The sequence below is a fragment of the Sarcophilus harrisii genome, chromosome 2, assembly GCF_902635505.1.
Source record: "Sarcophilus harrisii chromosome 2, mSarHar1.11, whole genome shotgun sequence".
Lineage (NCBI taxonomy): Eukaryota > Metazoa > Chordata > Mammalia > Dasyuromorphia > Dasyuridae > Sarcophilus > Sarcophilus harrisii.
Genome location: NC_045427.1, coordinates 421,786,414 through 421,812,584, shown reverse-complemented (window position 1 = coordinate 421,812,584; position 26,171 = coordinate 421,786,414). Strand labels below are relative to the sequence as shown.

The window sequence follows — 26,171 nt, the reverse complement described above, 5'->3', positions numbered from 1 at the left end:
TTCTTGATCCCATAGGAGCAGAGGAATGAATTGTGACTCTGGACTCTCTGGAGACCGCCACTCCTGATCTGGGAGATTAAGTGTCTGCTCTATGTGACTTAGTCTTATGTTATATCCCTTAATAGTTTCTGTTCCAAGAACTCCCTTCTTGTTTCCACTTTTTCTTGGTTCATTAGCTAACTTCTCTTATTGTGGCAAATAAATTTACCTTCAGATCACTCATATGAAAACTATCAATTCAGCAAGAGTGCTACCCATGCCACCTTATAAGATTGGAGTGATGCTTTCTCAGTCTTTGGTTGTGAATTCTGTGAAACTTTCCTGTGGACTTCAATTTATCCCAGTCTGGAAGCTTTGGATCAGTCGGATCTCAATGCAAGGTACCACACAGGCCAGTGACTGCTGGCCAATTTCTTCCCTAGGCTTTTGGAGCGATGAAGTCTTAGTTTCCAAAAAGCTGTGGCGATATCCAATGGGCCATCTCAATTTTTTATTTTTATCCTTTTATTGAAACCATCAATGCCGCTCTTGTGGAATGTGCCTGTTTAGGCAAGGGACAGTAGCTGACTTCCCCATTCCACCTCCAGAAGAATCCAGGATTATCCTACTGGCCAAACTGAATATTCATGTATTTTATGCATTCATGCATAGTATCAGCAGAATATGTAATATGCATTGATTATATTGCAAAACATTTCATTTATCTACTTGATATGCCAATTTATATATCTTATATTTCTAAAATACATATAGAGCTTAAATGTGCTTAAGGGGCAGGTAGGTGGCACAGTGGATAGAGTGCTGGGCCTACAGAAAGTTAGACTCTTTTTCCTGAGTTCAAATCCAGCCTCAGACACTGACTAGCTGTGTGTCCCAGGACAAGTCATTTAATTCTCTTTGCCTCAGTTTCCTCATCTGTAAAATGAGTTGGAAAAGGGAATCGTTCCAGTACCTCTGCCAGGAAAACTCCTATAATGGAGTTACAAAGAGTCAGATATAACTAAAAAATAACTGAGGAACAATAAATAATATGTTTATCATTAACAAAGCTTATCTTTCAAACCAAGATTCAAAGTGATTTATTTCTCTACTGATCCCATTTTTAAAGAGATGAGAAGAGGAAGGTTGATGTCCCCCAGAGTACAATCACTTTGTTTTTGGAGGGCCTTTTTTTGGTGGCAATTGAGTTTAAGGGACTTTCCCAAGATCGCACAAGTAGTAAATGTCTGAGGCAAGATTTTGATGAGGTCCTCCTTCGGGCCAGTGCTGTATGCACTGTACCACCTAACTGTTCCTAACTGTTTGGCTTATGGATCAGTTCTGAACAGTCAGATTCATTCTAACTCTCAGACGTTCCAAGTCTGGTTTAATCAGAGGGCCTAAATTTTAGCCCTGGCTCTGCCAATTACCTGTGTGACGCTGAACAAGCCATTCTCATTCTCTCTCCCTTTTCCTCCCCTTCATCTCAGTTTTCTTAATTTTGGGTTGAACTAGATAATCTCCAAAGGGCAGCAAGGTGGCACCATAGGACACAGAAATTGTAGGGCCTGGAGTCAGGAAAGCTTGCAGATTCAAATTAGCTTCAAATACCTACTCCCTATGATCCTGCATGAGTCACTTCATCCTGTTTGCCTCAGTTTCCTAATCTGTAAAGAGAGCCGGAGAAGGGAATGGCAGATTAGTCCTATCTCTTCCAGGAAAACCCCAAACTGGGTCATGGAGAGTCAGATACAACGTAAATGGTTGAACAACAGGGCTCCCTCCAGATTTAAATGATCCTATGACTTAGCCCCAGACTCAAACTGTGAATAGAGTCACATCTTTGACAGAGGTGGACATGAACAGAGCTGGAGAAATAAGTAAAGATACAAAAGATGGAAATAGTAATGTTGAAAGGTCTATGAAAAGGCAGATATATCATATATTGGATTTAACGTATATTTTAATATGTATTGGACCACCTGTCATCTAGGGAGGGGGTGGGGGAAAGGAGGAAAAAATTTGGAATAGAAGGGTTTCAAATCATTTCCAACGGAGCAGTAATGAACTGAACCAGCTACGCCCAGCGAAAGAACTCTGGGAGATGACTAAAAACCATTACATTGAATTCCCAATCCCTATATTTTTGCCCACCTGCATTTTGGATTTCCTTCACAGGCAAATTGTACAATATTTCAGAGTCTGATTCTTTTTGTACAGCAAAATAACAGTTTGGTCATATATACTTATTCTGTATCTAATTTATATTTTAATATATTTAACATCTACTGGTCATCCTGCCATCTGGGGGAGGGAGTGGGGGGAAAGAGGGGAAAAATTGGAACAAGAGGTTTGGCAATTGTAAATGCTATAAAGTTACCCATACATATAACCTGTAAATATTTTTAATAAATATTTTATATTATAATTTATTATGATATATAATATAATATTATAATGTATTATAATATATATAATATTTTAAATATTAATTTAAATATTTATGATTATTTTAAATTATTAAATTAATAATAATTAATATTATAATTATAGTAATAATAATATATTGTATATATTATATATAACATATATTATAACATATTATATTATAAATTATTGTTATATTATATAATTATATATTATATATCATATTATATATGATATATTATATATAATTAATAATATAATATAATAAATTTATAATAATAATTATATATAATATATGATATGTTACATAATATGTATATAATATATAATTATATTAATCAGGCTATTAAAAAGGGAATAGAAGGGTTTTGCAAGGGACTCTGGGTAATTTTTCAACTACTCATAACATATGTTTTGTAAATTAAAAGCTATAATAATAATAAATAAATAAATAATAGCAAAGGCAGGTATACTATTATATGGTTGGTGACCCTGTGAATTGATACATCCATTCCAGAAAATAATTTGGATTAAGGCTAGAAAAGTCATAAAAGTACTTACACCTTTTGACCCAGAGATCATTCTGCTGAGTACCTCAAGAAGAGCAAAGACAGAAAGTTTCCATATACAATGTGACCCAAAAATCTTAGTTCAAACAAAGAATTTTGTTTTTTTAAGTATTTTATTTTTCCAAATACATGCAAAGATAATTTTCAACATTCACCTCTACAAAACCTTGTCTTCCAAATTTTTCTCCCTCCTACCCTCTCTTCCTGCCTCCCCAAAACAGCAAACAATCTAATATAGATTAAATATGTCCAATTCTTTTAAACATATTTCCATATTTGTCATGCTGTGCACGAAAAATCAGATCAAATGGGGAGAAGCCACGAGAAAGAAAAAAAAATAAAATACAAGCAAATAAATAAGAACAAAAAAAGATGGAAATACTCTGCTTTGATCTACATCAGCCTCCATGGTTCTCTCTCTGAATGCAGATGGCACTTTCCATCCCAAGTAAGACTTTTGTTTTAATAGCTTAAAAGTCTCAGTCTGGTTTTAAGCTATTAAAACAAAAGTCTTAGCATACACTGTTTTGGGGATTTTGGAGATACTCTATATTTCGGAACTTTCTGAATTTGTCCTCCTTGAGGTAGATACTCAGCAGAAGGATCCCTGTACTGAGTTTGCCACAATATTTAGCAGTTTTTCAAGCAGCCAAAAACTGGAAACAATGGGCACTCACTGCCTGAGGAATGAATTACTGAACAAATCATGGCAAACAAATGTAATAAAATATGTCTGCCTTGTAAAAAACAAGGAATGTAAGTAATCCATAGACTTAAGAGTTAGAAGATTTACATAAACTGATGAAGAATGAAACACAAACAGAAACCGAAAACAAAGATCATTAAAATTATAGTGTTTGGCTTCTTTTTAGTATTCTTTTCCTTTCTACTGTTACAGTTATTTTGTATAATTTTGGCTCTAGAATGGATGAGGAAATATAGACATATTATCTTCTTCCTTTCTTTAGAAAGAGAGAAAAGATCTTGGGTATAGAATGCTACATACACTGTCAAAAACAAACTGAGTGGGGCTGGAGATTAGCCCTTGAAGGCTCCTCCCTTTCTGTTTCCTGAGTTTACTGGCCCTACCTGAAGGTGATGACCATTGCTCCCTAAGGATCTTCTTTTCCCAGTCAGTTGTGGTTGTAGAGAACAAGAACAGGCCCAGCCTTCTTTCTACTTTCCCCCTCCTTCATCTTTTCTGTCACCTCCAGGATATTGGAGTTTTGCTTGTTGGGTTTGAGCAGGCAGAACCTGAGCGAGTCAGAGGACTGAAGAAAAGACCTTTGTAATCTTGGGCTGATCATTTCTCTGTGAATCTCAGTTTCCTCATTTGAATGAGGTGGCTGAATGGCACAATAGATAGAGCAATAGGCTGGAGTCAGGATTCTAGACTCGAACTTATTTACTAGCTCTGGGACTGGGTAGTCCCTTTATTTCTATCTGCCTCTGTTTCTTTAACTGTAAGATGGGGACAATAATTGCACCATCTCCCAGGTTGTTAATAGGATCAGAATTTAATATTTGTAAATATATTTGTATAAGTACTAGCACAGATAATATTTGTAAAGTACTAGCACAGAGTCTGGCACATAGTAGATTAGGGTTAGTAGTTGTAGTAATAAGTAGCAAACAAATGCTTTGTCCCTTTCAGCTCAAAATAATTCTGTGAGTTGATGACTGGATTTGGGGAAGGGGGAGAACTCAGGACCCCTGCTTCTCATAGGGGAAGGAAGTGGTGGTCTGGCTCAGGGGCCAACCCTGGTCCCACCTAGCTTAGAACAGAGTGCGTCAGAAAGAGACTGAAAGACGATACAGGTTAGGGATTAGAGAACTGGGGGAACCAGGGCTAGGGGAGGGAAAGACAGTCAGGAGGAAGCAGGGAAGGCAGTTGCTGGGAGGTAAGTGGAAGCATCACCCCAAGGCAGCTTCTCTGTTGTAAGTGAATTCTCAAGGAGGGCTTGGGGTAATAGGAGGGGAGTCCTCAATGGGCAGGAGGAATTCTAATATCTCCTCCCTTCTCTTTCCACCCTTACTGTCCCCCAGATCCAGACTCTTTCCTGAAGTCCGCCCGGCTACAGCAGCTACCCTCATCCTCTTCAGAGATGGGCAGCCAGGATGGATCCCCTCTGAGGGAGACCAGCAAGGACCCCTTTGCAGCTGCAGCAGAGTGTTCCTGCCGCCAAGATGGGCTCACCGTCATTGTCACAGCCTGCCTCACCTTTGCCACCGGGGTCACAGTGGCCCTCGTCATGCAAATCTACTTTGGGGATCCCCAGGTGAGACTGGGAAGGGGAAGATTGGGGGAAAACCAGGGAGTCCTGAAGGAGGAAAAAAGATGTGGGAGTTAAAGGGAGAGGAGTGGGCTGTGGGTGGGGTGGTGCCTAGGGATTTAAATAGAGGCAGGGAACTGACTAGGAGTTTGGAAGGAAGGAGTTGGAATGCCATAGTGAGGAGATCAAGTACTGGTGGAATAACCTTAGTTCAAAAGACAATTATTAAACACTTACTGTGTGCCCAGCCCAGCTCTATGCTCAAGCATGGAAAGATTTTAGGGGAAGAGAAACTTACCTAGGTGAGGAGGGGGGTGGGATCATCCTTGAACCCCAAACGTGGGTAATTTTTTACTCTGCCCCCTGGCTTCAGTTTTACCACCTGGAATAGAGGATTGGTATGAGGGAGAGATGTTTTTATGCTCCTGCCCCTCCCTTTAAATCTCCTTTCCCCGATTTCTCCCCCAGATCTTTCACCAAGGAGCAGTTGTCACAGATGCTGCCCATTGCACTGCCCTGGGCATTGAGGTACTGAGTAAAGGGGGCTCTTCTGTGGATGCTGCCGTGGCTGCTGCCTTGTGTGCTGGCGTTGTCGCTCCTCACAGCTCAGGCCTTGGTGGGTAAGTAACTTTCCATCTAAATTTACTCCTCAGATTCCCGAAATTATCCTAGTTCCTCCCCAATTTCTAATCCTCCAGTCAGTGCCCAAGAGGGACCCAACTGCTCTCCAAAGAGCCTCTTAATCAGTCCCTCGGTCCCTCCAATGATCCTTCATCATTATTCTCCAAATAATAATTGGGCTCTCCCAATTATCCACCCCAGATTCCTCCATTTCCCTGATTAGCACCCCAGAGTCCTCCAGTTGTCTCCCCCATTCTCTTTCAGCTGATCATCCAGGGCATCCCCTTGCTTGTACACAAGCCCTGTTCAGATTCCCGGGAAGGAGGGTGGGCAGGTAGGCCTTAGCTACTCCTCTTCAGTCCTTCAGAATTTGAACTTGGTGTAAAAGCCAGCTCATTTGGGAACTGATGTCCGGGGTCTAAAGTCTTCTCCCTTACATAAGCCAGCCCCAGGGGGTGGGAGCGATGGCCACTTCTTCAAGACAGGTGCAGGAAATTGGCAGGCACCCAGTCTCTGGCCCCCTAGGATTGGCCCAGTGCCCTCCTCTGGCCGGTTCCTGCTAATCTGGGATTAAAATATTGGGTGACTTGGTGGGGAGAACCTCCTGGGGCCTGCTTTGGAGAGAGCCAGCACCCTTCCCCCACCTCCCTTATTAATCTGGCCAACCCCTCCCGTGTCTCAGAAGAGGGGCCAGGAGACAGTGTGGTACAGTGTGTATGTGTGCGGGGGGGGGGGGGGGGGGGGGGGGGGGGGGGAGGATGGGGGCCTCATTATTTCTCCTTGTTCTCCGATACAACTTGTATTGGATATTGGAATATTCCCTTGCCCTCTGTTTGTGCTCTCCTCCCTCCCCACCCAGGGGTGGAGTGATGCTTGTCCATGACATCCGGAGAAATGAGAGCCGCTTGATTGACTTCCGGGAGACAGCTCCTGGTGCCCTTCGAGAGGAAGCCCTACAAAGATCCTGGGAGACCAAGGTGGGGGCCGCAGGGGAGGGGCTCCCATCCCCTTCCCTTCTGTCATTGAAATCAATTTCTGAGCATTCTGTATGCGCCAGGCTGCTCCACATTTACTCTGTGCTATGCTACTGTGCGCCTGTAGTGTACAAGGCTCCTGTGAGCTGACCCCACCTGGCTTCCTCTCAATTCACATTATTTAAACCTTTCCCTCACTGTCTTCTCCTTCACGCCAAGCTCAGAGGAAGAAGTGTTTCTTCTCTGTGCAAAAGCCAGATTCTTTACATGTGCATCCCTTCCTCTACCTGTCTCTCTAGCAAATTATTTACATTTTCTCTCTTATATCCACTCTATCTACTAGCACCTTTCCTGCTGCCGACTCACATACCCAATGTCTCCCCATCCCTCAAAACAAAAACAAAAACCCCTCACTTGATCTTATCAGTCCTACCTGCCCATCAGCTCGTGTCCCACATATGTCCTCTCCTTATGACTAAACTTGAGAACGTTATCTACATTTGGTGCCTCCCCCTTCCTCTCCTCTCCCTTTCTTTAAATCTGTAATCTGTAATCTGGCTTCTGATTTCATTCAACTAAATAAACTTGCTGTCTCCAAAATTACCAATAATAATCTCTTAAATTGCCAAATCTGATAGTCTTTTCTCTAGCCTGATCTTTCTCTACCTCTCAGCAGCACTTAATACCATTGATTACCTTATCCCAGATTCTCTCCCCTTTCTAAGCTTTTGTTAAATTGCTCCCTCTTGGTTTTCTCCTTATGTGTCCAACTGCTCTTAGTCTCCTTTGCTAGTGTCCTAAGTCATCTTCTATTTTCCATTACACTCTTATTTGGTTCAGTTAGCATCTCTTTGCAGAAGATTCTCAGATTTATATACCCAGCCTTCATCTCTTTCCTGAGCTATAATCACACATTTCTAAAAATCTCTTACACAACTTGAATTGGATGTGCCCGAGACATTTTTAAATATTTTGAGATCTAAATTATCTCCCTCCCCCCTCTTCAAGAAGGCAAGTAATTTGATATAGATTCTATATGTCTAGTCATGCAAAAACATTTTCATAATAGCCACATTGCAAAAGAAAATGCAGACCAAACCAACCAACCAATCAACCCAGGAATAATTAAGAAAGTTAAAGGGAAAATAAGCTTCAGTCTGCATTTAGATGCCATCATCAGTGTCTCTGGATAGCATTTTTCATCATGAATCTTTTAGAAATGTCTTGAATCATTGTACTACTGAGAATAGCTAAATCATTCACAGTTGATCATCATACACTATTTTTTAATTAAAGCTTTTTATTTTTCAAAACATAGGTATGAACAATTCTTTAATATTAGCCCTTGCAAAACTTGCATTCCAATTTTCCCTCCTTTCTCCCACACCCTCCCCTAGATGGCAAGTAGTTCAATATAGATCATCATACACTATTACTGATACTGTGTACAATATTCTGGTTCTGCTCACTTTATTAGTTTATTAGTGCATTAGTTCATGTAAGCCTTCCCAGGTTTTTTTTTTGTTTTTTTTTAAACTATCCTGCTCTTCATTCTTCAAAAACAATAGCATTCCATGACAATTATATATTACTACTTATTTAGCCATTCCTCAATGGGTATCTCCTCAATTTCCAATATCTTGCCACTACAAAAAGACCTGTTGTAGATATTTTTGTACACATAGGTTCTTCCCTTTTCCTTTTTCTAAAAAATCAGTTTGAGATACAAATATTACGCAAGTATAATCTATATCAAATTACCTGCCTTCTCAAGGAGGTGGAAGGGAGAGAATTTAGAGCTCAAATTCTTTTTTAAAAAATTGTTTATATATTACTGAGGAAAAAAAAAATACCTAATGGTGGTTTTGCTGGATCAAAGAGAATACACAGCTTTACAACCCTTTAGGCAGAGTTCCAAATTTTTCTCCAGAAAGGTTGAACTAATTCACAACTCCACCAATAAATAGTGCATTAGTGTCCCTACTTTATTACATCCATATTTATCCTTTTCAGTTTTTATCATGTTAGGCAATATGATTAATATGAAGTGGTACCTCAGAGTTATTTTAATTTGCAGTTCACTAATTAATAGTGCTTTAGGGTATTTTTCATATGTTTATAAATAGCTTTGGTAAATCCTTCTGAAAACTGCCTATTCACACCCTCTGAGTGTGAACTCAAAGCTACTTATGTTCTCCACTCCCATCTTTGTTGTTTTTCAGCCATTTCAGTCATTTCTGATTCTTTTTGACCCCATTTGGAGTTTTCTTGGCAGAGATACTGAAATGATTTGCCATTTCCTTGTCTAGCTCATTTTACAGATGAGGAAACTGAGGCAAACAGCCTTAAGTGATTTGCCCAGGGTTACACAGCTAGTGTAGAAGACTTATTTAAACTCAGAAAGCCGAGTCTTTTTGATTCCAGGTCCAGCATTCCATCCACTACTCCACTTAGCAGCCCCTACCTTCCATCCACCCTGTATGCATGTTTTATATACCATATTGCCTCTCCTATTATATTGTGAGCTTCTTGAACGCAGGAACTATTTTTGTCTTTCTCTGTATTCCTAGTGCTTAGCACAGTGCTTGACACATAGGAGACGCTCAATAAACACACGCTGATTGCCTAAGCATACTGTATGTCTGGCTGCATTATACCTGTACATGTTTGCTGGCTAGTTACTGGTGTAGGATGAGCATTGCCCGGGCATGTGTACCTGCTATGTGCCTAATATATGCAAGGCTACTGTAGAACTGACATACTGATGAATCTTGGGGGTTCCTTGGGGCTGTGGGCTCTTTAGAGTTCAGTCTAGCCCCTCCCCTTCTAGTGACTTGGTCTCCTTTTTCCTTTGATCACTTCATCTGACCCAGCCGGGTCTCCTTGTGGGGATCCCAGGAATGGCCAAGGGGCTGTATGAAGCTCATCAGCTCTATGGAAGGTAAGTGGAAGGGTCACATCAGGAGCTCCCCCCCCCCATCTCCCGACCACTGAATATTTCATTCTCTTTCCTAGAGAATTATCCTGTCCTGAGTTTCCTCTTCCCATAGATGTCCCCCTCCCCAGGTTCCCAGTTTTGCCTCCACTTTCTCTTTCCCTATTTCCTGTCTTATCTCAAATTCCTCCTCCTTTAGCTTGGGCCCCAGCATAGGAATCCCTTTTCTTTTTCCTCCTTTCACTTCTCATTCCTACGGGTCACCTCCTTCCATCCTCCTCCCTTGTTCTGAGGGGCTTTTCTCCTTCTCTCTCACCATGTTCTCAATCTTCTCTTCCTCAGGCTGCCCTGGTCCAAGGTCCTGGCCTTCGCCTCAGCTGTAGCTCAGGACGGCTTCAATGTGACCCATGATCTTGGTCAGTCAGGGGCCTTGGAGGTGGGTGGTGAGGCTGCAAAGGGGTTGGGAAGAGAGGACAGGAGCCCGGAGGCTCTTGTTGGCACCATGTTGGCAAGAGTAGTGAAGGGCTCTCTGGGATCTTAGAATGGTCAGGGTGGAAGAGGCTCAAGCCTGAAGTGCCTTCCCTGTGCTTTCAGCCCGGGCCATCCTAGAACAGCCTGTACCCAATGCTTCAGAGCGTTTCCGGGAGACCTTCTTTCCTGAAGGCCGGCCTTTGGTACCTGGCACATTTGTGCGGAGGCCAGACCTGGCAGCTGTTCTGAATTCTCTGGGCTCTGCAGGGGCCACAGCTTTCTATGGGGGTGGCAACCTCACCCAAGAGATGGTGTCGGAGGTAAGCATGGGACCAAGCCAGTGGGGAGAGGTAAAAAGCTCTGAGTCCAGTCATTTTACTGATAACTACATTGAAGTTCAGAGAAAGAAGGGGACTTCTCTCAGTTTGGAGCAAGTTAGTGACAGAATCAGGACTAGAACCCAGGATACCTAACACCAATCCAAGGATTTTTCCACTTCTGCACTCTTGGGATCAACAAAATGTCTGAGACATTTTTAAAGGCTTTAAGAGTCTTAGGGGAAATCCCTATATTTATGCACACCTGCATTTTTGATTTCCTTCACAAGCTAATTGTACAATATTTCAGAGTCTGATTCTTTTTGTACAGCAAAATAACGTTTTGGTCATGTATACTTTATTGTGTATCTAATTTATATTTTAATATATTTAACATCTACTGGTCATCCTGCCATCTAGGGGAGGGGGGGGGTAAGAGGTGAAAAATTGGAACAAGAGGTTTGGCAATTGTTAATGCTGTAAAGTTACCCATGTATATATCCTGTAAATAAAAGGCTATTAAAAAAAAAAAAAAAAAGTCTTAGGGGAAAAAATCAGGGAGTGTTTGAGGAGAGAGATATGATCTTCACCAAAGTGGGGAATGAGAGAAGAGGAAACAGTCTCTTAGAAGTTATAAATCTGGAGCTGAAAAGCACCTAAGAAGCCCCACATTTTATAGTTGAGAAAATTATGGATGATACATATCAAACTCAGGTGCTCCGACTCAGTCAGTGCTTTTTCTGCTGGATCCCAATTTCTGAGACTTGGAGTGTTATTGGGAATGGGGAGAGACTGCAGCTCCCAGCCCCTTGTGGTACCCCAGAGGTGGGCAGAGTGGGGGCTGGGAGAAATGTTAGCTGAGGCCATCTTCCTTGTTCCCTCTGTCTTTCTCCTTGCCTGCAGGTGCAGCACCATGGTGGAGTCCTGACTGAGGAGGATTTCAGTAACTACAGTGTATTAGTGGAGAAGCCTGTGCGTGGAGTGTATCGAGGTGATCCTGCCCTTTCATTCAGCAGCCTTTCTCACTCTCCCACTCCTCTGTCTGGAGGCTCATGCCCACTACAGTAGAAAAAAAGCAAATCCCCAAATTCTGTGCAGGCCAGTGGCTTCATGAGGAGCCAGGGTCTGAGCTAGGATTCAGCCAGTTTTCCCACATACCCAGAGTGTCAGGATTTAGGGGGCAGATGGGAAATCTGTTCTTGCCAAGAATTATGTTTCCTTATTTGTACCCCTTTTCTCTCTGCTGCCACTTTTTGTTCACTCATTTCAGTCATGTTCAACTAGTCGTGATTCCTATTTGTGTCTAAGATACTGAAGTGGTTTGCCGTTTCCTTCAACTCATTTACAGATTAGGAAACTGAGGCAAACAGAGTTAAATGACTTGCCCAGGGTCACCCAGCTACTAAGTATCTGAGACCACTTTTTAAAAATAATAGCTTTTTATTTTTCAAAATACATGCAAAGATAGTTTTCAACATTCCCCCTTGCAAAACCCCATGTTTCAAATTTTTCTCCCTCCCTCCCCACGTCCCCTCTCCTCTAGAAAGTGAGGTTATATAGGTTAAATATAGATTAAACATGTGCAATTCTTCCAAACCTATTTCCAATTTATCATACTACACAAGAAAAATCAGATCAAAAAGGGGAAAAACAATGAGAAAGAAAAATATAAACAAGCAACAACAAATGTGGAAACACTATGTTGTGATCTATATTCAGTCTCCATAATTCTCTCTCTGGAGGTAGATGGCTCTCTCCATCATTAGTCTATTGGAATTGGCCTGAATCACCTCATTGTTGAAAAGAGCCATGTCCATCACAGTCGATCATCACATAATCTTGTTACTGTGTACTCACTTCACTTAACATCAGTTTGTATGCATCTCTCCAGGCCTTTCTGAAATCAGCTTCCTGATTGTTGCTTATAGATCAATGATATTCTATTTTAGTTATATACCATAACTTATTCAGCCATTCCCCAACTAATGGGCAGCCACTCAGTTTCCACTTCCTTGTGAGGTTACTTTTGAATTCAAGTTTTCTTGATTCCAACTTCTGTCCTGTATGCACTGTACTACCTAGCTGCCCCTTCCCAATATCATGGCCTCAGCTTGTCACAAAATGTCAGGACAAATAGGGACTTGAGAACATAGACTGCCAGAGCTGGAAGAGAGCTGAAAGATAGTGTAGTTCAATCCTCTCATTTTATAGAGAAAGCTGAAAAACAGGGAGTGGAAGAAATTTGCCTAAGAATACACAGCTAGTACCAGTATCCTGATTCCTGCACCAGGACTTTGGATTCTCAGGACACAGGATGAGGTTTTGGCAAGATGTGAAGTTTGTCTCTATCTTTCCCAACCTAACCTCTCTGTGTCAGTCACTTATTTTTCTTCCCACCCAGTGCCTGCTTCTTCCTCTTTAAGTGCCTATAAAAAAATGCTTTCAATGATATTCTTGGCCAGGTCATTTCCTAGAGATCAACCATTGAACAATTTTTATTAAGCACCTATTATGTTTGCAAGTGACAAAAAGACAAAAATTTAACAGTTTGTTTTCAGAGATTAATTTAATCCTATTGTGGATCCCCATTTAATCCTATTGTGGAATATATATATGTGTGTGTGTGTGTGTGTATATATATATATATATATATATACACATATGCAAAATAGATTCAAGATAGTTTTGGGAAGAGAGACACCAGCATCTGGGGAAATCAGAAAAGGCCTTGTTATAGGAGGTAATACTTGAATTCTATTTCTTTTTCCCCCAAATACATTTTAAAGCTATTTATTAATTCATGCTATCAGAGTAAATCTCTGGTGAAACAATTTAAATTCAAAATTTTAAAAACAATAGATTTGGTAAAAAATGAAATTTTCCATATTTCCCTTGCCTATATTTCTTAAGAGTTCATTTGAGTTTTGAAGAAAATTAGCAATTTAAGAGGTAAAGAGAAAGTGGAATGTGTAATGAACAGGAAGATGACCAACTTGACTGGATTGAAGAATGGAAGTATAATGAAAGAACATAATTTATAATAAGGCTGGAAAACGAGATTGGATCAGATTGTGAATGGCTTGAAAAATCAGAGGGAAAAATGTATACTTGATTCTAAAAGAAATGGGAAACCAATAGAGTTTATTGAATAGAGATGTGAGTGATATGGTCAGAGATATGCTCTGGTAAGAATATTCTTTTGACAGCTTATGTGAAGGGTTTGGAATACAGCCACAGTTGGGTAAGAGGATAAGAATTATAATCAGTGATCTATGATAAGGAGACTGAGAAGGATTGGTCAGACAGGTAGGAGGATAAGCAAGAGTAATCTCATGAAAACCCAAAGAGGAAAGACTCTGGGAAAGGGTGGTAAAAAGTTTCAGAGACATCAGGAGAGATGAAACTTGATATGGAAAAAAACAATTAAAACATCATTTATAATGTTGGAGAGTACAATTTCAGTCGTGTGATTAGAACAGAAAACCCAGCTGCAAAGATTGAGAAGTGGGAGGAGAAAGAATAGAGGCAATCTTTTTAGATAACTTTTCTTTTTCTGGCATTCTGACCCCAAAAAGGATGATAGAGTCAAATGAGAGTTTTTAAGATCTAAGAACATTTTTAGGTAGCAAGGAGATAAGCAGTGACATAAGGAAGAATAAAAGATTAGAGAAAGAATGGTTGAATAATTGTGGGGATAATTTGCTGAAGGAGCCAAAAAGGGATAATGGGATCAAAGATGGAAGTAGAGGTACCAGCCTTGGCAAGGAGAATGAGGGGATGAGAACAAGGAGTTTTGAAATGTCTTCTATTATCTCAGTAACATATGAGATGGAGTCTTCAACTGAGAGGGAGGAGAATAGCGTTATATAGGAGGAGAAAAGTCAAAGTTTACAATAGTTCCTGTGGGATGTCCAATAGAAAATCAATTACACAAAAGTAAAAGGGTTGCTTTGCTATGTTGAGGACCCTGATGGGATTAGTCATATCAATCATATAGGTTTGGATTTTCTCTCCATGCCTGCCATCTTGTGCAACTCTTGGCTATCTCTTCCCATGAGTCTGCTAGTCTTTCTCACCAAATAACTAATGCCTTTCCTCATTTTCTCCTGATATTTCAAGGAGAGCAGTAAAGCACAAGAGGGCCCACCTATAATCCCATGACACATGACTAGCTCATCTTTTCCTTTTATAGTGACATCTTAAACTCCAATTCTTCTTTGAAATTCCTCATTGATCACGTTACATATATCTCTCCATATGGTTCTCCGTGGTGGTTCATGTTCAGTTCTTCAGAGACAGTTTGTGCTACATGTCTTACAGCTTATCCACTGTCCCCAGAATGAAGGTTTAGAAAAGATGAGCCTTTGTTTCTGGAAAAAGCTTTCATTCCTTAAAAGAGCTTGCAGTTTCCTAAAAGCAGGCTGCCCTCTTTGCCCGTTTAATCCTGAAATCACCTCATTGTCCATTGTCTGTCCCAGACATGGACACTGATGGATGAGTTCTATATGGAAGTTAGAGTGGACCCAGTTAGCATGGGTCACGTGGGTCAGCCTTAGGCTTTTTCTTTTTAAGAGACATTTTTGACTTGGCAAGTAAAGTGGTGGAGACGGTTAAGAGTGGGGTCCGAGAGGAATTGTCTTTGTACTAGCTTGAAGCCAGCTCTGAAAGAATGAATATCTTGGATCCTTGTTTATGAAGGTTTCAAAGCCCTGGACTAGAACTCAGAAAGCCTCCTGAGCTGGAACCCCTGCTTTGCCACCGATTGTGTGATTGCCCACAAGTCCCTTTTTCTCTCTAGCCTCAATTTCCTCATCTATAAAATGGGTTCTTCAGTTTCTAAGAGCTTGGTTTTAGTTTCTTTGCCTCTAAAAGTTCTTTGCCCCCTTTGTCTTTATGTCTAGATCTTTTCCCCTCCCCTCCTTAACCTGGCCTCTCCCCTTCTCAAAGGCCACTTGGTGCTCAGCCCCCCACCCCCTCATACGGGACCTGCTCTTATTGCTGCCCTGAACATCCTAGAGGGCTTCAACCTTACCAACCTGGTGTCCAGGGAGCAGGCTCTGCACTGGGTAGCTGAGGTATGGTTTCTCACCATTCTCCCTGTCAGCTTCTCAGCTTTGTTGTCCTATTTTGTGTTCCTGCTTTCCAGGGGGCTGGGGTCTGTGCCAGCCTCCCTCCTCCCCTGTCCTGCTCTCTCTGGGTGCTGGGGATACCAAGCAGTCCTTGGGAAGAGGGTTTGGTGCAGGGAAAGCCTTTGGGGCATGGGGTCAATAAAGGTATTTTGGGGATGGGGAAGGGAAGGTCTTTGGAATTCTGATGGGTGGGGCATGGATATTCTGGAGCTTGGGGGTCACAGGCAGAGGAGAGGCCCTGATATGCTTGGTGACTTCTGCATGCCTTTGTAAACACAGACCCTGAAGATTGCTCTGGCCTTGGCTAGCAGACTGGGAGATCCCTTCTATGATTCAACCATCTCTGAAAGCACAGAAGACATGCTCAGGTAGGGCCAAGAGATAGGAAGGGATTGGAGGTGGGAGGGCATTTTTGGAGAAATGTGAGAAAGACATTTATCTGAGATTTGCCTCCTTCTGATTTCTCAGAACTACACACACACACACACACACACACACACACACACACATCCTATTTGTATATGTGTATTTATGTATCTCTAAATCTTATAATGCTATTTGTGTAAACACTGGGAGTCCCAAAAGTCTTAGTGCAGTTTTAAGCTATTAAAACTTAATCTTAATTAAACTCTCTAAAAATTTAAACTTTAAAGCTTTTTAAAAGCTCTCTCTCTCTATGTACATATATGTATGCATAATAAACAGAAATTATGCTAGATCCTAGAGATATAAAGTCAAAATATGAAATAATCTCAAAGAATTTACATTCCATTAAGAGAAATAATATGTACATATATAAGTATATAGAAAGTAAATGCAAAATAAATATAAAACAGGGAAAGAGGACATTAGCAGATGGAGGGAATGAAGAAAAAGGTTTCCTGTAAGAGGTGATATTTGAGTTGTATTGAATTTGTGTCTTATTATCTTTATTTTTTGAGTTATGGTGTTCCGGTTTTTTAACTTGTCATATAATCCTTAAGTTGTCTCTACATTTCCTATCTTTGAGATAAATGTTTTGCTTGTGTGAATATCATGTTTTCTTTGAATACTATTGCATTTTGCTTCTCTTCTTTTAGCTTGTCCTTTACTTCTGTGTATTTCCTTTCCTAATGAATTATTCTCCCTTTTGTTTTTTGGTAGGAAACTTACTGCCTTGGGTTCAAGTTTTTCCTATTCTGGCAATTATTTTTGCTATGAAGACCATATATTTTAGTTTACAATTCTTATTTTTCTTTTAAACTATTCAGGAACATCCCACTGTTGTTTCATGCTATCTTGAATATTCATTGGGATCCCAGTCTCTAGATGTTGATTTATTTTCCTTTGTCTTATAATACATATGTGTCTGGTGGTTTGAGCTCTTTTAGAAGCCACATTCTTTGCTTTTAATATCTTCCTTGTTTGTTTATCTGCTTATGCTGATTAATTGAGTTTTCTTCCTCCTAAGATCTTTGACCATATCAGCCTTTTATCCTTTATTGTTCACTTTCTGGCTCCTTCCATTTTGATGACAATTTCTTTGGGAATTGTACCTTAAAGCTTCTCCCATACTGGAAAATTCAAGTTTCACCAGGTTGTCTTTCCCCCAAATGACTTCTGAGGGTACAAAACTTCTGAGGGTTCTGACTCAAAGCTGGATTTTTTCCCTCAGGTTTGGTAGAGTGCCATGCATGTGTCCTGCCCTACCTAGTTTCCATTTTCCCTTAGTTTTCTGACTGAGTTATGTAGCAGCACAGAGTGCTGCTGAGCTGCTGTTTCAGCCTAAGCAAGCGTTTGACTTTTGGTTTTCCATGGTACTATGAAAAGACAATTGGTAGGCTTTAGTTCTGTTACAAGCCCATGTGATGGCTCTTAAAGCTCTGCTTATTGAATCATATTGAGCAGTGAGTGTAGGGTTGCTTGAGTGACCATATTAGGGGTTAGAGATTAGTCTTCTGTTCTGCTAGTGTATTGAAATGTTGTCTCATTAGGATTCTTGGTGTTCTAGGCTGTGAAAAGAGCTGAAATTATTCTGTCTCTTGTACATCCTTTCTACTGTCCTCCATCTTGTTGGCATGTGACTAGGACATGTCTTATAATTATCAAGGGTATCACTGTCCTCACAATTAGGCTCACGATTTAGGTATTATCTTTGATTCTTCACTCTCTCTTTACCCCCCTATCCAATTTATTGCCAACCAGTCATTTCTACTTTTGTAAAATCTCTCATATATGCCCCCTTCTCTCTTCAACACTGCTGCTACTCAAGTGTAGAATCTTATTCCCTTAGGTATGCACTATTGCAATAGCCTTCTAGTTAGTCTCCTTGTTTCAAACTTCTCCCAACCCCTGTCCATCTTCTATTCAGCTAACAAAGTGATATTTTTAAGGAGCAGCTTTGACTATGTCACTCCTTCCCCCATTGAATAAACTCCAGTGAATCCCTTTTGCTCCAGAATCAAATCTAAAACCCTCTGTCTTTTACTCTTTCATAACCTATCCCATAAATTTTCAATCTTTTTACATCTACAATCCCCATGTACTCTACTAACGTTACTGGCTTTCTTGCAGTTCCCTATACCTCTCCTAGTTCTGTGCATTTTCACTATCTCCCATACTTGAAATGTTCTCTTTCATTGTCTCTGTCTTATAGCTTCCCTAGCTTTCTAACTAAATCCCACCTTCTGTTAAGAAACTCTTGCCAGTCCTTCTTTTTCATTTCTTCTGAGATGATATCCAATTTATCCGTATGTCTTATTTGTACCTAATTCTTTGCATGTTGACTCCCTCCATAGATCATGTGTTTCTTAAGGGCAGGGACTATTTTTGCCTTTCTTTGTATATCTAGCACTTAACATAGTACCTGGCACACAGTAAGTTCTTAATAAATGCTTACTGAATTTACCTGTGCAAAGGCATGGAAATGAGAAATAGAGGTTTTGCATGAGGAACAGAGAAAAGAACAGTTTGTCTAGACCAAAGCTTCTTTTATTTATTTATTTGTTTACTTGTTTAAAATTTTTATTTTCCCCAGTTACATGTAAAACAATTTTTTACATTTGTTTTTAAAACTTAGTTCCAGATATTCTTTCTTAGTCTCCACTCTCTGACCCTTGAGAAGGCACATGTGAAGTTATGTAGAACATTCCATAAAAGTCATGCTGCAAAAGAAAATCTAGTTTTTCCTACCCCATCCCTCAAAAAAAAAAAAAAACCTTCAAGAAAAATAAAGTTTTAAAAAAAGTAAGTTTCAATCTGTTTTCAGACATTTCTTTCACTGGTTATGGATAGATTTTCAACATAAGTACTTCAAATTACTCTTGTATCATTGTATTGCTGAAAATAGCAAAATCATTCACAGCTGATCCCACAACATTACTATTACTTTGTAGACAGTACATTTCACTTTGCTTGAGTTCATGGAGGACTTTCTAGGTTTTTCTGACAGCATCCTGTTCATCATTTTCCATAGAGCAATAATATTTCATCATAATCACATAACACAATTTATTCAGCCATTCTCCAATTGATAAACATCCCCTCATTTTCCAATTTTTGTCTTGAGAAGAGAGCCAGCATTATATCTTTTGAGCCATTGTGGTGCCTTATAAATAATCCATAAAACAATAAATGAAACCCTGATTTGTAGCATTTGTCTCTTTTTAAGATGTTAATACTCACAGTTAAACTTGATAATTTTCCTCCAGCTGACTCCACCAATTGAAAGGGAACTTAAAAATACACAGAGGAATGAGCTTACCCATAATTTAAGAAACTTTAGTCTAGACAGTACAGTAAAGAAAAGGAAATAATGTATATGGAGACTGAAAAGATAGGTTGGAGCTAAGGTATGAAAGGCCTATTACAGGAGTTTATAATTAATTTTATCCTAAAGGCAATAGAAAGTCCCTGGAATTTATTGAATAGGGGAATGACATGCTCAGAGCTACATTTTTCTTTTCTCAATAGTATTTTATTTTTCCAAATATATGTAAAGATAGTTTTCAATAATCATTTTTGTAAAACTTTGTGTTCCAAATTTTTCCTCCTCCTTCCCTCACCTCTCCCAAGACAGCAAGCAATATGATATAGGTTAAATTATGCTATCCTTTTAAACATATTTCCATTTTTGTGATGTTGTACAAGAAAAATCAGACTAAAAGAAAAAAAAAAAAAAACAAGAGAAACAAACAAACAAAAAGGTGAAAATTCTATGCTTCGATCCACATTCAGTATCCATAGTTTTTTCTTTGGCTGATTGGCATTTTCACTCCAAGTCCATTGTAATTGCTTTGCTTTTTGTTTGTTTTTGTGAGGTAGTTAAGTGACTTGCCCAGGGTCACACAGCTAATAAATATTAAGTATCTGAGGGTGGCCTTATGGAGAAGTCTGACTATTCCTCAGTGTTCTTTGCAATTGATATGTATCCATTACATAATCTTGCTACTGTGTACAGTGTTCTCCTGGTTCTGCTCACCTCACTTAGCATCAGTTCGTGTAGATCTTTCAAGGGTTTTCTGAAATCATCCTGCTGGTCATTTCTTATAGAATAATAATATTCCATAACATTCATAAACCATAACTTATTCAGCCATTCCCAACTGATGGGCATCCACTCAGTTTCCAGTTCCTTGACACTATACAAACATTTTTGTACATCTAGGTCCTTTTCCTTTGTTTATTATCTCTTTGGGATACAGACCCAGTAGTGAGATTGCTAGATCAAAGCCTTTAAGGCATAATTCCAAATTGTTCTCTGGAATGGTTGAATCATTTTACAATTCCATCAACAATGTATTAGTCTCCCAGTTTTCCCACATTCCCTCTAAGATTTATCCATTACCTTTTCCTGACATCTTAGTTAATTTGAGAGGTAGGAAGTTGTTAACAAACCTCAGAGTTGTCTGAATTTACATTTACTCAGAACCATTTTTTTAAAAATTCACTTTGACCTTTGTGTGGAAGATACAGTGGAATTGGGAAAGACTGGAGGGAGGGGTACTAATGAAAGATCATTGTAATAATGTAAGAAAGAAGTGGTAAAGGCCTGAACTAAGATGTTGTAGTCAAAAACAAAGATTTGGTAATTGATTAGATATCTAGAGTAAAGAAAAATAAAGCATCAAGGATAAGTAACCTGGGAGATTGGAAGAACAAGAGTTAGTTATGAATATGTTGAAGTTGAGATGTCTTGGGACATTTATTTTGTGTCCAACAGGCAGTTGGTATGGCAGAAATGGAACTCAAGTGAGACCATTGCTAAATATATGCATTTGTGGGTCATTTGCATTGAGAAAATAATTAAACCCATGGAGGCCAATGGGGTCATCAAAGCAGAGAGAAGAAAACAGGTTCCAGAAGAGAGCTTTGGGAATTATCCACAGTTGAGGGCATTATAGAGATGATGAGCCAGCACTGGACACTGAGGAGTAGTCAGGCCATCATGTATGTATATGTATCTACCTGTATGTGTGAACATATGAATACACATACATGAATGCAAAGAGATCTGTGTATGTTCATGTATGTGTACACCTTGATGCATGTGTACAGGTGTGTGAATATACTGCAAACACACATATATGTATCAATGCGGGTACATATGTATGTGAGAAACGTTCACTTATTTTTCAGTTGTGTTTGCCTCCTCATGGTGCCACTTGGGGTTTTCCTGGCGTGGAGTGCTTTGCCGTTTCCTTCTCCATTTCCATTTTACAGATGAGGCAGGCAGGGTTAAGGGATCTGCTCAGGGTCACATGGTTAGTAAGTGACTGAGGCTGATTTTTAACTCCAGGCTTGATGCTCTACCCACTGTGCCATCCAGGTGGCCAATGTGAGAGACAGCACAAAGCTATCTCCCTCCCTTCCAGCCCACCTCAGCCCCCCACAATTTTCATCCTGTACTTCTTTCACTTTTAGCCTTGTCCTACCTCTCCTGGGAGTTTGAGAACTGTGACTAGAGTGGTCATTATCTAAATGCACTCTGGCCCCTAGAAGCCTGCTACACCCCTCTCAGCCCTTCCTGTTTGTGTTTCCACAGCAAGCTGGAGGCTGGGTATCTTCGGGGCCATATCAACGATTCACAGGCAGACCCTGGCTCACTGCTGCCTGCCTATGAGCTGGACGGGGGTGCCACAGCTGCACAGGTGCTGGTGATGGGGCCCGATGACTTCATTGTAGCTGTGGTCAGGTATAGTCCAATGTCCAGAGTTTGGAACCCAGAGTCAGAGCTCTCTCCAGGCTGGGAGCTGGAGCACCGGGTGCCCATGGCAAACACCTCCTCCTTTCTTTGCTAGAACAGGGGTTTGGGTGCAAGGAGGGCAATGGTGATCGGGTAGGCACATCTCAGAGCGGAAAGCCCAGAATGAGATGTGCTGTCATTTATGTCTCCCGTTACTCTGCAGCTCATTGAACCGCCCTTTCGGCAGCGGCCTCATCACACCCTCTGGGATCCTGCTCAACAGCCAGATGCTGGACTTCTCCTGGCCCAACAAAACTGCAAATCACTCTGCACCCAGCCTGGTACTTCCTAGGCTGGTCTAGCTGCCCCTCCCTCCCTTCTTTTCTCTTTCTACTTTGGGATAATCTTTCAAACCACCCCAGCCCCTCGCCTCCCCATTACATGTTTTGTTCCTCACTCCTTTTCCCACTTAGTCATTTCCTTCTTCCTTTTCTTCTCCATTCCTCACCCCATATCCCAAAGTATGTTGCTTGGGTTCCTGTACATAGCAGGTACTCAGAAAATGTTGAATAAATGAGCCCACTGTATGCCCAGTTCTGTTTTGGGTGCTGTGGGCTCATCAGGGAACTTATACTGACTGGGGAGACATAGCACTTCATTTACATGCAAACATAACTAAGGTGACTTACATCAGGGAAAAGTTAAATCTGGGGAAAGAGAGACATCACTAGGGGTTGGATGGTCAAGCTGGGGACAAAGGGAGTCAGTTCAGGTCCCTCTCCCATCACCCACGAGATCTGTGTTGCTATGACAGGAGAATGCCATTCATCCTGGGAAGAGGCCACTGTCCTTCCTGCTGCCCACAGTGGTAAGGCCGGCTGAAGGACTTTGCGGGACTTACCTGGCTCTGGGGGCCAATGGTGCTGCCCGAGGACTTAGCAGCCTTACCCAGGTGAGCCCTTCCCTTTGTCCCTCCTGACAAAGAAGCATGGGAACTGAGCCTTGAGAGGCCTTCGACCTTGTTGTTCATGGGAAATTGGAGAGGAGCAAGAGCAGTTTTCCCCTCACTTCTCAGATCTACTTCCCCATTTCTCTCAGGTTTTTAGAGAACTTTAGTGCTGTCTTCCTGTGGCAATGTGGAGCAGGTAGGTGGTGTGATGGGCGGAGTGCCAGACCTAAAGACAGAAAGACCTGAATTCAAATCCAGTTTCAGATATTTACTAGCTATATGATTCTGGGCAAGTCCCTTTATCCTGTTTGCCTTTGTTTTCTCACCAGTAAATTGGGAATAATAAAATCACTTCCTCCAAGGGTTATTGGGAGGATCAAATGATTCAATAATTATAAAATGTTTAGCACAGAGCCTAGCACATAGTAAATATTATGTTAGCTGCTCCTGCTGCTGTTGTTATTCCTACTAGCATAGTGCAAATAAATAAATAAATACAAAGAGCACTCAAGAGGTAATCAAGAGACAATACAATCAGGAGACTTGTAGTTCTGACAATTACCTATGTGAATAAATTCAAAAAAATTTTATCTCTCTGAGCTTCAGTTTCATTATCTGTGAAATGGCCACAGTAATACTTGTACTGTCTAGTATATTTTGTGTAAAGTATCTTGAACACCTTAAAACACAATAGAAATGTGAGCTATTACTATTAGACAGTGTAAAGCAGCATGATATAATGAAAGGAACCTTGGAGTCAGATGGAATTTCTAGTTAAGATCTGCCACTAACTCGTTCTGTGGCTAGTAGACAAGTCATTTTTCTTCCTTGAGTTTCAGTTTCTTTTTCTTTCAAATCAGAACAATAATCTGATTTCCTGACTCCAATCAGCTGTTGTTAGTGTCTGAGAAAGTGGGTGAAAAAGTTGATAAAAGTTTCCCAAGTACTCTACAAATATTTCATTTTATATTCACAACTACTCTGAGAGGTAGGTGATATTATTATACATTTTACAGATGGAGAAACTGAGGCAAACAGAGGTTAAAGATTTTGCCCAGTCAGATAATATGCAATGTCTAAGGCAAGATTTAAATTTATCCATTGTGTGACCTGGCTGTCCACTAACAGGAGTGTGCTAGTAAATGTTTAATAACAGGCTAGGAAGAAAAAATTTTGTCCCTGATACACTCATAAATTTAAATTGTAATAACATATTCTCATCACTTTCTTAAGTCTAGACATCAATAAATCAATAAATCAAGCTTTGATTTGTAGCATTTATCAATTTCTAGTGTACATGCTCACACTGAAAATTTAATCATTAATCATGAACTGGTTTAAACTGGTTCCAGCATACCCCTGTTACTGAACCAACTGGTGCCTAAAAAGTATGTAATGCTTTACATTTACTTACAAGGGATGATTTACCTGGGCTCCTTTGGGGATACTTCCTGGTTGTATGCACCTCTCACCTCTCTTGGCATCCTGCAGGTCCTGGTGAATGTGCTGACCATGAACAGAAATCTGAGTGATAGCCTGTCCTTAGGACGCCTCCACCCTGAGCTACAGTCCAACATCCTCCAGGTGGACAGTGAGTATAGGGAGAAGGGCAGACTGGTGGGGCCCTGATTCTGGAGCATGATTCTCTTTCAATATTCATTGACATATTTTATTTTTCTTTTGTGTTCATTTCCAAATATATTCTTTTCCCCTTCTCAGAGATCCTGTAGCTAAGAATATGGGTAACAAGGGCTACACAAACAGCAGGTACAACCCCCCTACCCCCAGGTGGTTCCTCAGGAGACTTTTAGGCTTTGTTTCTTTTTAATGACTCAAGCCAGTCCCACTTTCCTGTGGGGGAACACACACACACACACACACACACACACACACACAAACAGGGATTTTGTGGCTCTTGTGTTTGTGTCCTTCCTCATTAACACTGTGCTTGGCATATTGTAAGTGGTTAATAAATCCTTGTTAATTGATTTATTACTTAGTCATTCTTCCCCTGTTCTAGATACTTAGTCAACTTTGTTGAGATAATAATCCTTTCATTATTTTCTCAGGGCCTTTATGGGGAAGAAAGCTAAAGACAGGAGTTGCTATCATTTTCATTGTTTATTATTTAGGAGCATGATTTCTCTGAATCCCGTTAACATTTTAAAAAAATGATATATTCTACTTTTCTTTTGCATTCATTTCCAATTATATCCTTTTCCTTTCCTTAGAGAGCTTGTAGCTAAGAATATGGGTACAAGTAGGGACTGAACTTGTGATTTCATTGGTAGAGGGAACTCCCAGGTGAGGAAATTTCCTTCTTTGCTACTTTTCGTCTTAAAGAGATCTATAGGACATAGGCGTCAAACTCTGGACCGATGGGTAACATGCAGCTCTCAACATTTCTGAGTGTTCTGATCGAAGAATCAGATCACAATGTCATTGGGAAATGTTTTAGAAAATAAAGAAAATAAGGCATATATAATGTTAACATGTAGCTTTCCAAAGTCAATAGGAGAGCATCTAAGTGACCCAGTGGATAAAGTGCTAGGTCTGGAGTCAAGAAGACTCATCTTTATGAATTCAAATCTGACCTAATACACTTACTAGCTGTGTGAGTCTGGGCAAGTTGCTTTACCCCATTTGCCTCAGTTTCCTCATCTGTAAAATGATCTGGAGAAGGAGATGGCAAACCACTCTAGTATCTTGGCTTAAAAAAAACCCTAATGGGATCACAAAGAGTTGAACTGGACTCAAAAGGACTGAACAGGACTGAACTACACAATTTGTTCTACCTAGCTCTGGGTTATTATTAGGAGGAAAAGGCTTTGTAGACTTGAAAATGCTAAAAAAAAAAAAAAAAAAAAAAAAAAAGACTATTATCTTTTAAATTGCTGTTATTTGGGGACACAAAAGATTAAAAGTCAAGTTCATCTACATATCTGTTAACCCAGAGTCTTCTCCACCCTGTTCTCTATTGGTGGTCTTTCTTTATGGAGCTAGGTATTTCCTCCTTCTCCTTGAAGTTTAGAGCCCTCTAGGGCTGGGAGAGGAGGGAAAACTCAATCCTTTTAATCAACTTTAGGTAAAGAGGCCCTCCTGGGCTGGTTCTCTGAAAAGGGCTCTGCAGATAAAGACAACTAGTTGATGGCAGTGTTGCTGTTAATAAAGATTGTCCCAGACACCAACAGCTGCCCTTTTCTCTGTCCTTTTCCTATCTCTGTGGTGCCCCCTTCTCTCTCAGCCTCCTTTCTGATCCCCAGTGCCCTCTTGCCTCCCACCCACAGATGCAACTCTTAGTGAGATAAGCCTTCAGAGTGGTTTTCCCCTTTTTGGGACTTGTTTCCTACCTTTAAAATGAGGA

The 26,171-nt window shown here is 40.4% G+C and overlaps 1 protein-coding gene across 1 annotated transcript in view; it reads left to right on the top strand.

Annotated features, from left to right (window-relative positions):
* Positions 1-26,171, top strand: part of GGT7 (gamma-glutamyltransferase 7) — a 41,289-nt gene that overhangs the window by 13,463 nt on the left and 1,655 nt on the right. The window contains exons 2-14 of the mRNA XM_003756928.3: positions 5,022-5,254; positions 5,717-5,868; positions 6,729-6,846; positions 9,717-9,784; positions 10,121-10,194; positions 10,373-10,569; positions 11,470-11,557; positions 15,514-15,641; positions 15,975-16,063; positions 21,718-21,867; positions 22,082-22,199; positions 22,673-22,810; positions 24,299-24,398. Of these exons, the coding sequence (XP_003756976.1) occupies positions 5,022-5,254; positions 5,717-5,868; positions 6,729-6,846; positions 9,717-9,784; positions 10,121-10,194; positions 10,373-10,569; positions 11,470-11,557; positions 15,514-15,641; positions 15,975-16,063; positions 21,718-21,867; positions 22,082-22,199; positions 22,673-22,810; positions 24,299-24,398 (1,653 nt within the window). The remainder of the gene's footprint in view (positions 1-5,021; positions 5,255-5,716; positions 5,869-6,728; positions 6,847-9,716; positions 9,785-10,120; positions 10,195-10,372; positions 10,570-11,469; positions 11,558-15,513; positions 15,642-15,974; positions 16,064-21,717; positions 21,868-22,081; positions 22,200-22,672; positions 22,811-24,298; positions 24,399-26,171) is intronic.